This window comes from Saimiri boliviensis, chromosome 9 (assembly GCF_048565385.1).
Source record: "Saimiri boliviensis isolate mSaiBol1 chromosome 9, mSaiBol1.pri, whole genome shotgun sequence".
Lineage (NCBI taxonomy): Eukaryota > Metazoa > Chordata > Mammalia > Primates > Cebidae > Saimiri > Saimiri boliviensis.
Genome location: NC_133457.1, coordinates 9,732,935 through 9,747,595, shown reverse-complemented (window position 1 = coordinate 9,747,595; position 14,661 = coordinate 9,732,935). Strand labels below are relative to the sequence as shown.

The 14,661-nt window shown below is 36.5% G+C and overlaps 2 protein-coding genes across 2 annotated transcripts in view; one reads left to right on the top strand and one right to left on the bottom strand.

The window, feature by feature from the left end:
* The window catches only part of ACAD11 (acyl-CoA dehydrogenase family member 11), a 133,671-nt gene that overhangs the window by 53,459 nt on the left and 65,551 nt on the right, over positions 1-14,661 (top strand). Inside the window, exons 12-13 of the mRNA XM_010335805.3 lie at positions 308-415; positions 2,433-2,531. Of these exons, the coding sequence (XP_010334107.1) occupies positions 308-415; positions 2,433-2,531 (207 nt within the window). The remainder of the gene's footprint in view (positions 1-307; positions 416-2,432; positions 2,532-14,661) is intronic.
* On the bottom strand, positions 4,189-9,652 carry ACKR4 (atypical chemokine receptor 4). The gene is made up of 3 exons (XM_003925075.4): positions 9,555-9,652; positions 8,917-9,087; positions 4,189-5,331 (listed from the first exon to the last, which is right to left on the bottom strand). Exon 3 carries the CDS (start codon positions 5,320-5,322, stop codon positions 4,270-4,272), a length of 1,053 nt encoding a protein of 350 aa, XP_003925124.1. The 5' UTR covers positions 5,323-5,331; positions 8,917-9,087; positions 9,555-9,652; the 3' UTR covers positions 4,189-4,269.

The following is a 14,661-nucleotide window of genomic DNA, read 5'->3' as shown; positions in this document are numbered from 1 at the left end:
TAGGCCAGTAAAGTGTTTCTTTCAGTTCTAACTGAGTTAATCTTCCTTAGAACCATTCTTCTTTGGGATGAACTGAAGAAGAGTCTGTGATTCAGAACAAGTTGAATAAATACGCACCAAATGCCATGTACTTGTGAATATTTATTACTTGCCATCAGTGTAAATTATATTTACTGTATGTTTTAAAATATTTTTGTTAGCAAACATTTGCTTCAAAAAGATGCATGTCTGTACTGTCTACATAAAGTTATGTATTTCATATTGATAAAATTTCAGATGCAAAACAAATACTCTTTCTTCTGTATAGACACAGGGAACATGGAGGTTCTGCACCTGTATGGAAGTGAGGAACAGAAGAAACAGTGGCTTGAGCCTCTTCTTAAAGGGGACATTACCTCTTGCTTCTGTATGACAGGTAAATACAAATCACCATTCTCCCCTTGTGTAGTCAGTCATATGGAATTACTGTGGATAAGCTGAAGAAACGTAAGATGTGATTCTGTATTTCAGTCAAATTTGCCTTTGGCCAAAAACGTGAGTATGTTTATTTTGAGCCTGTTACTAAATGTTGGCATTTTCAAATGTGCAGAAAAAAATTATTCTCTCCTTTGGCAGAATATCAAATGATGTTCTCTAGTAGCCTGCCATCGCATTAGCAGCAGGGTAAAGTTAGTTTCATAATCTTTTGATGTCATCTCTAAAATTCCTATCTGTGAATATTTAATATCTTTTTTGCCCTTATGTATAAAATATCTATCTTTGTGTTAATTTTATATTGATACTTATAAAATACTCAACTCAAAAAATATAAACAGAAAAATAGAACTTTCACCAGGACTGGACATATGGCGCAAATTATAATCATGTGGGAAAATGAACATGTTAATAAAAACAGATTTGACATCATTAGTACCTAGGAAACATTAAGAACTCTTCAATATAGAAAAAAAATCATTGTTTTGTTATTTAGTTTAGAATTAAAAAATATTTTGCTTGGCCATAATTTTTAAGTGCCATCAATAATGGCCAGATTTTGTGTTTTCTGTAACATTGCATATATTTATACAGTAGTCCTCTTTTATCTGAAGGGGATACATTCCAAGACACCCAGCTGGTGTCTGAAAACTGGGGATAGTCCTGAACTTTATTTAGACTATAATAACTAATAATAGAACAATTATAACAATACTCAGAAGGGTACGTAATTTTAAAATTTTGAATTGTTTACTTCTGGAATTTTTAATTTATTATTTTTAGAATGTAGTTGGCCTCTCATAACTGAAACCTCAGATAGCAAAACTACAGGCAACAGGGGACTACTATAGTAGCAGAACTGATCTCCATTTAAATCAGTAATAGGAATTTATTGAATATCTACACCATGATGTATTGTCTACAAAGCACTAGGTGGAGGTTACAAAATAAGTAGAATACACAGCCCTCTTAAAAAAAGACTGAGTCTCAAGTTTTTAGAAACAGAACACATAGGATATCTGAAGGACTCATTTAAGTGAGTGTCATATTAACAAGTGCAGATTGCTATGATTGAGAGCTAGACAGTTCTGAAGTGCCATGCAGTTAAGCAGTTGTCTAAGGGTGTCCCATGGAAAACTTTTTGAAGACCTTAAATGTTGAACAGGCTTTAAAGAATGCAAAGTATATAAATCAATGAAAGCATTCCTGATGGAATTTGCAAGGCACATTAGAAATTGCATAAGAGGGCCGGGCGCGGTGGCTCAAGCCTGTAATCCCAGCACTTTGGGAGGCCGAGGCGGGTGGATCACAAGGTCGAGAGATCAAGACCATCCTGGTCAACATGGTGAAACCCCGTCTCTACTAAAAATACAAAAAATTAGCTGGGCATGGTGGTGCATGCCTGTAATCCCAGCTACTCAGGAGGCTGGGGCAGGAGAATTGCTTGAACCCAGGAGGCGGAGGTTGCGGTGAGCCGAGATCGCGCCATTGCACTCCAGCCTGGGTAACAAGAGCAAAACTCCGTCTCAAAAAAAAAAAAAAAAAAAAGAAATTGCATAAGAGAGTAAACTATATGGGTTGGGGGGAGTCTGTCTTGCCAATCAATAGTTAGTATGTATCTCCATTGTGAGAAATAGAAAACAATACTTTTATCTACTTTTGCTGATTGGAGAAAGGACTGAGTTGTATACCAAATCATATATCAATGAAGAGCCAAAAACAACAGCTCAAAATACTGATCCCCAATGTTCAAGATACTTCATTCATTCACTCATTCTTCCAGTGCACATTTGTTGAACACCTACTGTGTGTAGGCTATGGAAAAAGCAGGGTGGAATCTGGAATAACAGGAAATTGAAAAAGATAAAGATGCCTTTGTTTTTAAAGTTTTCATATCTTTACCTAAATCTACTGATGATATCTGCCTGTCTGTAAATTCAGCCTTTGTTTATTTATAGAGCCTGATGTAGCTTCAAGTGATGCCACAAATATTGAATGCAGCATCCAACGAGATGGTGATAGCTACGTAATTAATGGCAAGAAATGGTGGAGCAGTGGTGAGTGTTCACTTTAATTTTTTCACCTAACACACTGATCCTTTCTGCTAGATGCTATGGTAGAATAATGCTATGATAAATAGTGATCACTTTCATGATCATAATTCTTTAAATTCTGCATGTGTAGGCCAGGCATGGTGGCTCTCACCTGTAATCCCAGCAATTTGGGAGGTTGAGGCTGGTGGATCACCTGAGGCCAGGTGTTTGAGACCAGCCTGGCCAACATGGTGAAGCCCTGTCTCTACTAAAAATATAAAAATTAGCCGGGCATGGGGACAGGGACCTGTAATCTCAGCTGCTCGGGAGGCTGAGGCAGGAGACTCACTTGAACCCTGGTGGCGGAGGTTGCTGTGAGTCATCATGGTGCCACTGCACTTCAGCCTGAGCAACAAAAGCAAAACCCATCTCAAAAAAATGAAAAATTAATTAGTTAATTAATTTTGCATGTGAAAGCATTTTCAAATTTAGAAATAGTGTTTGAAGAAAAAGTAATCTTAAAATAACTTATCTTGGTTAGGTGATATTTAAGAGCAGAAAACATGACATTTTTTGTAGTTTTAGAGATAAAATTCATTAGTGCATACTATTTTTGCCCAATGTAATTGCTAGGAAAATTTAATTTTAGTAGGAGCATATTACATGGATTACAATAATTTACAGCAAATATTTTTTAAATGATAAGCTGTACATGTTATTAACATTAATTTATTGTACATATTTTAATTACTCAAAAAGAAAGTGTTTAAATGAAAATTGGGATACTTTATGCATGGGCTAATATATGTTTTAGTCAACCCTCAGTAATAGACTCATATAAATGGATAAGTTCTTTAATTGCAATGCAGATACAAATGATAATCTGAGGATTACACCTAGACTATACATGATAAACCTAACATTTTTCAGGATAACCAGTTATTACTAAGAAAGTTTATATCATAGAAGCAAATTCTGTCTTTAGGAACTTACCAGGAATTTTTTGAAAAGGATCAGAAAAGCTTATTATAGTTTTAGCTGTTGTTGTTTTGGAGGAGGTGGATTTTATAAAATTACTTAAAACCAACAAAACAGGAAAAGAAAAGATAGAGTTCTGCTGCATAGTTATTCAAGTACTACAATTATGCAGGGAAATAGTTCTTATATTCAAACTTAGATAATTAAAAATAATTATAAATCCCTTTTAACATGAACCTCTTTAATAATCTGTTTTAGATGGCCTAACTTATAGCATAGTAGGTTTGTTTGTTTTTTTAACTTCTTTTATTTTGAAATTATTATAAATTCACAGGAAGTTACAAAGATGGTACAGAGTGTTCCTGGGTACCCTTCATCCAGTTTCCCCCATTGTCAAAACCAGAAAATTAAAATTGGTACAATGTATATGTACAGTTCTGTGTCATTTTATCACTTGTGTAGATTTGTATAACCACCACTGCAACCAACATACAAAACTATTCTATCACCACGAAACTCTTCTTCTTTACAGCAGATTGTTTTTATTCACTTATGCCCAATACTGCTATTTTCCTATATTGTTTATTTTAATTTTCATATTTTGTACATTTATTATCTTGTTTCCTCTTCTTGGCTTTTATTCTCCCCCTTCCCCTGACTCATTCTTTATTGTAAGTTGCAACCATGACATTTGAGATTTGAGTTTCAGAATAATGCAGATGTTTTATTTGAGGGGGAAGCATCATTCCTATGTATCCAAGCAAAAGGCAGAGCAGTTTTACCTTCAAATGCTAAAGGTACTGGTTGGCTCTGTAGGATGCTCAGAATCAAAAGGAAATTCCTCCACACTTTGTCTCTGTCTTCTCCAGGACCCATACTTCTTGGCAACTTTCATAATGTAGTTTTTGAAAGATGCTCCCATAAAAACATAAAGGATTGGGTTGAGGCAGCTGTGAAAGAGTGCAATGCTTTCTGTGATTTGGATGGCAATGTCCAGGCGTTTGCTCATGTTGCAGTTGGTGATCAGGGAGTAGATGATGTCTATGGCTCGGCAGAACTTGACAATGTTATAAGGCAGCTGAGTGACAATGAAAACTATAACCACTGTGAGCAGAACTTTGAGGGGCTGAGAGATTTTAATGTTTGGCATCTTCATGAGTGTCCTTGCTGTGATAAAGTAGCACACCCCCATGATAAGAAAGGGTACTACAAATCCGACGCAGATTTCTAGCATTTGAATTGATGCTTTCATTGATGTTCCTAGGTAGTGGGGAAAAGTGGGAATGCACCTAGCATTGTCATTTACTGTATAAAAAACCAGCTGGGGTATACTCAGCAAGATGGCAGCCATCCAGACACAGAAACAGATCACCCAGCATGCTTTTCCCACTCCTGATTGTCTGGGGCTTTTAGTTACTGCCACATATCTGTCCATGCTGATACAAGCCAGAAACTGCATTCCAGAGACAAAGTTTACTGTGTACAATGCTGAAGTTATTTTGCACATTATTTCCCCTAAAACCCACCCATGAACTGCATTAACAGCCCAAAAAGGCAGAGTGAATAGAAGGAGCAAATCTGCCACAGCCAAATTCAGTATATACACATCTGTTTTGGTTCTCTGTTTCTTGTAATAGGCATAAATTGCCACTACCATGGAATTGCCTGCAAGTCCAATGATGAAAGCTATTGTGTGGAATACAGGGAGGAAAACTTTTGCAAATTTTCTGACGTCTTCTTTGATACAGATCAATTCATATTGACTGTAGTCATGAGTGCCATTGATTTCATTTTCCTCATAATAATAATCTGTTGACTGGTTCTGTTCCAAAGACATGGTTCCAATCTAAATGGCAAAGAGAATACAGAATGTATATTTGTCTAAATATGCTGAAAAGGAAACAGTTTTTGGCAGGGCATTGTGTCTTATGCCTGTAATCCCAGCACTTTGTGAGGCCAAAACGGCTTCAAGACCAGCCTGACCAAAATGTCAAAACCCCATCTCTAGTAAAAATACAAAAATTAACCAGGCGTAGTGGCACTTGCCTGTAGTCCCAGCTACTCAGGATGCTGAGGCAGGAGAATTGCTTGAACTCATGAAGCAGAGGTTGTAGTGAGCCAAGACCGTGTCACTGCACTCCAGCCTAGGTGACACAGCAAGATTCCATTGCAAAAATAAATAAATAAATAAAACTAAAAATAAAAGGAAGCAGTTTCCATCAAGCTGTTTTATTCTTTCCTAGAGAATCGACTACTGCTGTAACATATGTGAGCCTGAATCTGCCACTCTGAAACACTTTAATGGGAGCCACTTTGGAATGTGACCCCAAGATTAGTTACTCATGCTTTACTTTTATAATTCTGTGTGAAAGAGCTGGGATTTGCACAGGACAATAAACATAATGCCCTGGAGAATTTTCTTAATCATTAAATCCTAAATAAAAGACTTTTATGTAAAAATGATTTTTAAAATATGAAAATTTAATTAGATTTTAACTAAAAAGAATAGTGTTATAATCTTTACATACATAATTTTGTGAATCTCAAAGTATATCTGCAATAAACTGGGTGTGGTGGCTCACGAAGTAATCCCAGCTCTTTGGGAAGCCGAGGTGGGTGGATCACCTGAGGTCAGGAGTTCGAGACCAGCCTGATTAACATGGAGAAACCCTGTCTTTACTAAAAATAAAAAATTAGTTGGGTGTGGTAGCACATGCCTGTAATCCTAGCTACTCAGGAAGCTAAGGCAGGAGAATTGCTTCAACCCGGGAGGTGGAGCTTGTAGTGAGCCAAGATCCCACCATTGCACTCCAGCCTGGGTAACAAAAGCAAAAACTCTGTCTCAAAAAAAAAAATATATATATATATATATGTATATATATGCGTGTATATATATGTGTGTGTGTGTGTGTGTATATATATATGCAATACATTGAATAAAAATGAAAATAAGTAAATTATTTGGTTTACTTAAAATAAATTTATTTTTTATCTTTATGTTATTTATAAATTAAATTTAAATTAAATTAAATACATTCTCTCAGCATTTGTACTTAATTTCAGTAGTTGCCTTTTATAAAACTAGATCTCCTTTAGCCAACTGCCCTCCAAAACTGGTCACTACTTGCTTATTGTATACTGTTTTAGTAGCACCACTATCCTCTAGTCAACTAAGCTGTAAGCCTGCTTCGTTCTTGTCTTCTCTCTTACCTTCATCCCTGATTCCCAATCAGTTCCTAAGTTCTGATTCTGCCTTCCAAATAGGTCTTGAATCTGTCTTCTCAGTCTGCACTCTTCCACACATTGGCACAATTCAACGATTATGTTTCTCACCTGGCCTACTGCTAGTTCCTTTTTTAAAAAATATTTTATTTTATTTTTAAATTTCAATCTGTTTATTTATTTATTTATTTATTTATTTTGAGATCAAGTTATGAGACTGGCTAATTTTTGTATTTTTGGTAGAGATGGGGTTTCACCAAGTTGCCAAGGCTGGTCTCAAACTCCTGGGCTCAAGCAATCCACCTGCCTTGGCCTACCAAAGTGTTGGGATAACAGGCATGAGCCATCTCACCTGGCCAAGCAGTATCTGTCTAACTGGTTTCCTGTTGTTACTCCTCCTCAATACCTCCTTGTCAAAAACATTTTTCTTATTTTCACCAGAGTGTTTGATCTCTAAATTGCCAATCTGTGTCTTCTCTGCTTTGCTCCTTATCTGGAAAGCACACCTCTTCACCTGAAAGCCACAATCCAAGCTCCTTAGCATAACACCCGTGGCTTCTGCCACCTCCCCCTACTCTGTGTCCACTCTGTAGATGGTGATAGGACTAATTTATCAGCAGTGGACTGCCACTCACCATGCAACAGCATCTGTCTACATCATTGCTCGTACTGTTCCTTTATCTATCATATGATTTCCTGCCCTCCCCTGGAAGGGCCAATTCCTACTCAATTAACATGGATGCCCCCTCCCCAGAAGACTTTCCTGATGTATTAGCAATCTCTACATACCCCTCTGAGAACCGATCCCATCCTATGGAAAGGATACATTTCCCATACTACCTTGTTCCGCTAGGTTCTAAACTCCTCAAAGCATGCCTACTTGATTTGTGTTTGTAAAGAAAATCTTGTTAATATGCCTGGCACACAGTAGCTTCTCAGTAAATATTTGTCAAATTAGTTTTGCCAGCAGATATAAAGCTGTTATTCTAGAATAGATAGAATGGATAGATAGTATGCCAGCAATCTTCTCTGTCAACATTGTTATTGCACTATACTGGCTACTAGCAACCCATAGTATTAAAATAAGCTTGCACAGAATTCCTAAGTTTTGGAACGTATAAAATAATGACTCTTAGTGATTTTATTATAGTGCTGAATTTTTCATTCCTTTTAGCCTTTCTGTCTTCCTTGAGTTGTTTTTGTCCTTTGAAGAATTTCAAATATTCTTATAGAATCAATAATGAAAATATTATTTTCAAAACAGTGTGCCAACTAAAGAACATTCTTATGCTTGCTAACTTTTTTTGAATGAATATAGCAAAGAAAAGAAGGCTCTGGAGAAAGATACCACATAGAAGAATTGCTTTCATTATATAAAAACTAGGGAGATAGCATGGGGAGAAATGACAGATACAGGTGAGGGGACGGAAGGCAGCAAATCACACTGCTATGTGTGTACCTATGCAACAATCTTGTGTGTTCTTCACATGTACCCCAAAACCTAAAATTCAATTAAAAAAAAAGAAAGAAAAAAAAAACTAGGTGCCAACTTTTTTAAATGACTCTTTTTATCATTAAGGTTACTTAAAAAGTTCCAATCTGGAAGACTGCTTGCACATGCTTTGCGCATAGTAAGACTACTTTATGTTCTTATGCGTTAATTATTAACACAATGTGAACCTTGTTCTTCCTTTCTCTTTCATCAGAAAACCTTAAACCTGATGATAAGGAATAATGGCCAAATATTATAATATATTAAGGAAGGGGATTTTTAAGTAAGAATTAATCTTACTAAAAATGTGAGTAAATAAGAATAGAAATGGAATTATTTGCAGAAATGATCCTCCTGGCAGATACACAGATGCACTTTTAAGTGTCTATAATTACTACTAGAACCAAAAAAAAAAAAAAAAAAAATCAGTACTTATAAAAGAAAGCAAAAAAAAAAAAAACAACTGGTATAACAAAACCTATTTTCTCGTTAATAAAGTTTTACTGACAAGTACTGGTATTTAAAATCATATTTTCTTCTTGCTACATTAAGCTTTTCATTTAAAGTTATACAGCTGTTTTCAAATAACTCTTTTTTTTAAACAAGCATTTAAATATTTATGCATCAAGATTCCCTCTATATAGGTAAATGTAGAAGGTCTTTGGGCTCAAAAAATATATATTCAAGTCAGAATGAGAAAAGAAAGAAAGTACCAACCTGTTGCAGTCCGCAGAGAGAAGCAGTCTTGAGTACAGGGTGTAAAATCAAATGACCTAACTCCAGCTACTTTTGTTTTCACTTTACACCCCGCCTTTATCTTGCATCCAAGAAGGCTTTCCTGAAATTCAATCTTGTGAGTACTTGATGTTTTATTTTCTGTAAAATGATCTGTGAAGTTAAATTCAACTTCTTAAGTGGTTGAGGTTACAAATTCAAAAAAATTCCATCTTTTTCAAAAAACTACAGACCTTTCAAAGTTTCCACTTAGTCACAGGGGACAAAAAAGTGCCTGCAGCTGAGCTACTGACTGCTGAACCAGAAGGAGAATCCACCCAAGGGCATCTAGGCAGCACTTGTAGGTAGCATCTAGAGAAATATTCTCTAAATAGTTATTTTGTCTAGGAATGAAAGCAAATGTGATTTTAACCCAGAAAAAGTATATTTTTGAAGACTAAATTATCAAAAACTAAATTATGAGTAATCATTAGGTATTTGCAATATAATTTAACATTTTTGTGCCACATCATTTAATATTTACTTAAAACTACTAGACTCCTCCTGTTTTCACTGTACTTTCTCTATCCTTACCCCAGAGTGTTTTCCCATGACGTTATACTCTCTTGTTTTCTTGTTACCTTTTTTTCCAAAGCCAGAGTACTAGCCTTCAAAATCCTTCAGTCTGGGAGGCTATTTATTTTTTCCACATTTCCACACAAATGAAAGTTAGAGAAAGAAGAGAAATTTATGCAGATTTGGCCCTCAAGGTCTATTGCAACTTGACCCTGCTTGAATTTGCATAGCAGTTGCCTAATCTATTTTTTCATGTGAGGTCAGGCTCAGTCTCCACCTGCAGAAATTATTTCAGACCCATGCCATTTTTTTCTTTCTTTTTTAAAAAATATACTTTTAAGTTCAGGGGTACATGTGCAGGTTTGTTACACAGGTAAATGTGTATCATGGGGGTTTGTTGTGCAGATTATTTTATCACCCAGGTATTAAGCCTAGACCCCTGGTGTGAGATGGTATCTCTGTGATTTTGATTTGCATTTCTCTAACAATCAGTGCTGTTTAGTTTTTTTCATAAGATTGTTGACGTTATATGTCATTTTTTGAGAAGTGTCTGTTCACATCCTTTGCCCACTTTTTTTTTTTTTTTTTTTTTTTTTGAGACAGAGTTCCACTCTTGTTACCCAGGCTGGAGTGCAATGGCACGATCTCAGCTCACCGCAACCTCCGCCTCCCGGGTTCAGGCAATTCTCCTGCCTCAGCCTCCTGAGTAGCTGGGATTACAGAAACGTGCCACCATGCCCAGCTAATGTTTTGTATTTTTAGTAGAGACGGGGTTTCACCATGTTGACCAGGATGGTCTCGATCTCTTGACCTCATGATCCACCCGCCGCGGCCTCCCAAAGTGCTGGGATTACAGGCATGAGCCACTGTGCCCGGCCTTTGCCCACTTTTTAATGGGGTTGTTTTTTTCTTGTAAATTTAAATTTCTTATAGATGGCGAATATTAGACCTTTGTTAGATCCATAGTTTACAAGGATTTTCTTCCATTCTGTAGGTTGTCTGCTTACTCTGTTGGTAGTTTCTTTTGCTATGGAAAAGCTCTTCAGTTTAATTAGGTCCCATTTGTCATTTTTTGCTTCTATTGCAATTGCTTTTGGCATCTTCTTCATGAATTCTCATAGTAGCCTACAAGATCCCACAAGGTCTCCCTCTACCTCTCATTGTCTCTCTTCATTTCACATTACTCAGCCCTTTGCCTGCTTGTTCTGCCACAACCAGCTTCTTGCTGTTTTAGAGCATACCAGTCACAATCCTTATCAGTGCTTTTGTGCTGGCTCTTCTGTCTGCCTGGAATGTGCTGTGTCTGAGTAATTGCAAAGCTCACTTCCTCTTCTCTTTCAAGTGTTTGCCCAATCACCACCAGCTCACTGAAGCAATTCTTGACTACTCTTCTTAAAATACCCCCCATCCACCTGGACTCCAGTCCACCAGACCCACAGCCCTTACCATGTTCTAATGCACCGTATCATTTATTCTGTGATTGCTGTTGATTGTCTCACACCCTGTATTAGAGCATAAGCTTCATCAGAACAGGGACTCTGGTTTGCTTTGTTCATTGATATATTTCAAGTACTAAGAATAGTGCCTTGCACATAATAATTATTCAAAAATATTTTGAATTAATAAAAAAACCTACTGTCCACTTTGATTATTATCTCATTTTACTTACCCTTGATGTTATACTTCTCTAACAACTGGTCTGAAACTGCAGACTCCATAATTATCAGTTAATAATCTCTTTAGTCTTTCTAAATGATACACAATACTGACTTGCAGGACTTTGCAAGTACTATTACTCCTGTCTAGAGTACTCTTCCCACCCTATTTTAGATCCCTAATGCCTATTTACAATTCAGATTTAGGTTTGACCTTAACATTAATCCAGAAAGCCTTCCATAACCCTTTCAGATTAGAACAGATATGCCTACTCCTCTGTAGTCTTTTCACTGTGTTGTCGGTACTTATTAAAATTTCCTATGTTCCATAGCTATCTTATACCCTGCTGTATCCTCAGCATTTGGCTTGGTGCCTTCTTTATGGTACCAGCTTAATGAAAAAAATCACATTTATGAATCAATCAACTGATGTTTAAGTAACTTATCCTCCACAGACATATAAGTTTAGCAGTGGAGCTGCAAGTCTGAATTCAGATCTTCAGTCTACATTATCATATCTCTTATATCTCTTTGTTATTTTATGGTGCCATCTATTATAGAATCTTGATACTCTTTTATAGATTCAAAAGGATCTATCCCTTTCCTTTATTTACCCCACCACCAACAACCATAAACTTTCTCATAAATGGGATTCCTTGATTGTAAATCTGCTCTAATGCTGTAATCTTTACATCTTTGAATTTGCATATTGTTTTTGCTAATTTAGACATATGCAAAGCCCTTGAGGCACAGGGGAATCTCAGGATTGAGCAGCTTCTTCTGGTAGCGTGTGTATGAATGCTGTGTATAAATCATGGTGTATGAATCATGGTGAAACTAGCTGACTGGCTGACCTTTTTCTGTATTTTCCTTTTCTCCTAATAGAACTAGGAGAGACAGTGGTAATAAGGGAGATTTGACAAAATATGAGAAGTAATCATGTAGCTTGGAGGGTAGGCAGAAGCATCACTCATCTCAGGCAACTTTTCAAAGTACTTACTTGATGTTTTTTTAGCTCTCTTCTACTTCTCATATCCCTAAGGAACTGACTATGATTCCATTTTGCTGCTTATCATAAATGGGCTCCTACCCTTAACTCCCTCACATAGCAATGTCCCTTGTTCTTACAGAATCTCTCTCCTCACACCCATTTCTCATCCCTCCTCTTGTAGCATCATTTTGCTATTTGTCCATTCAGCCTGCTATTAGACAACACCATTAACTAGGTAACTTCTCAACAACAGAAATTTATTTCTCATGGCTCTGGAGGCTGACAAGTTCAAGAATAAGGCACCAGTAGAGTTGGTGCCTGTTGAGGGGCTGCATTCTGGTTGATAGATGGCACCTTCTTGTTCTGTCCTCATATAATGGAAAAGATAGCCATCCTCCCTCAGGCCTCTTTGATAAAGGTGCTAATTCCATTTTAATCACCTTATCACCTCCTTTGGGACCTAATCACCTGCCAAAGGCTTCATTTCCACATGAAATCAGCTTGGGGATTAGGATTCCAACACATGACTTCTAGGGAGAGACACATACAATCAGACCATAGCAATTTCTTTACCTGTTAGCATCTATAAAAATCGAAAGGACATATTCTTTTTTTTTTTTTTCTGAGACTATACCAAGTAATTTCTTTTTCAAGGACATAGGGTAGCCATCACTGCTGTGACGTAAGTTTTGTATTCTTAGAAAGGAAAAAGCCAGAAAAGGGGAGCTCCAGCTTTCATCTGGAAACTTTGTTTGGGTCTCTAGCTAATTCCTGAATTAAAGTAATGCATAGGGCAAACTCAAAGCACCTTGCAGCTAAATAATAAGAACTATGTTGAAATTTGATTTCCCATCCACCTAAAGTGTGATAGACTCTGCAGTTTTATTTTGCCTAATTGCCTGATAAAACAAAACCGTCAGCATTCTGTGGAGGAATATGACAGATTCCAGAGTTTCCAAACAAAAGGATCAGTGTCCAGAATACAATCTAAAGTTGCTCAACCAATGAAGAATAAGGAAAATATAACCCATTTTCAAAGGGAAAGGCCAACACTCAAGTGATTCAGATGTTGGAATTATCAGTCAAGGACTTAAAGCAGCTATTATAAATGTGCTCAATGAGATCAAGAAAAATAAAAAGATAGGAAATATGAGAAGAGAAATAGAAAACATAAAAAATAACCAAGTAGAAATATTGGAAGTTAAGGTAAAATATCTGAAAAGAAATTCACTGACTGGGCTTAATAACATAATGGAGGTGACAGAGAAAAGAATTAATGAACTTGAAGATAGACAATAGAAATTATCCAATTATCCAATATGAAGAAAAGATATAAAGAAATGAGCAATCCTAGGGACCATTTAGTTCTAAAATATGTACAATTAGAGTTCCAGAAGAAGCAAGAGGGAGAGATTCACATTTAAAAGAAGAATAAACTCTAAAAATTCTAAAACTGCTGTTTATTATTGATTGATATAAAATAAATGTGTTTAACCTGAATTAAGGTTTAACCTTTGTTGTCTAATGTCAGTACACATACTATAGACTTTTTTATTGTTGTTTGAGATGGAGTTTCGCTCTTGTTGCCTAGGTTGGAGTATAATGACATGACTTCGACTCACTGCAGCTTCTGCCTCCCAGGTTCAAGCAATTCTCCTGCCTCAGCCTCTCAAGTAGCTGGGATTACAGGTGCCCACCACCACACTTGGCTAATATTTTGTATTTTTAGTTGAGACGGTTTTTTGCCGTGTTGGCCAGGCTGGTCTAGAACTCCTGGCCTCTGGTGACCTTCCTGTCTCAGCTTCCCAAAGTGCTGGAATTACAGGCATGAGCCACTGTGCCCAGCTTATTATAGACTTTCTGATGCATAATAAAGTGTTCTACTTGAAAAACATGACAATTTTTAAACTTGTATTTATGAAAATGCTTGTATTTTTCTTTCAGTGAAAAATTAATTTCTTTTCAGTATAATAGTTTCCTATTTTATTTAATAAGATTATGGAACAAATGCCCAGAAGGGTAGAGAAAATGATTTTTCTCTCTGTATCTCAGATGTGAGATAGACAGTAAGTCATGTATTCTGAGTAATAATGGGAGAAATCATTTAGCCCAACATATGTATTATCTGATTGCAGTGGGACATCTCTTGGTCAATTTAACACTTTTTTTTTTTTAATTACCTGTCCTAGTTACATAAGAATCCTCTCTCTTCCTTTTTAGTCATAGGTAAAATTATATATATGTGTATATGATTACATGTTCTTAAAATTCTGATGGCTGTGACTATGGCGAAAGCAGGCTTATGATTCAAGCTCTAAGTTGGCTTAAGGTGTCTCCTTATTCTACCACCAGCCTGGAAATGAACAGAGGCACCCATTTTAGGCTCACTGCCTTCTTCTCCTTCTCTCCCTTTCTCAGATAATATCTATTTTAGGTGTTTGTTTTTAATAAGTTTAAGCATTTTATCAGGAAGAGTGTACATGTAGGATTTCTGGAGTTATGTATTATACGGAAGTGGGGAAATGC

Bases quoted from the DNA above. Each gene is read 5' to 3' on its own strand.
- ACKR4 (XM_003925075.4), bottom strand. From the start codon at position 5,322: ATGTCTTTGGAACAGAACCAGTCAACAGATTATTATTATGAGGAAAAT.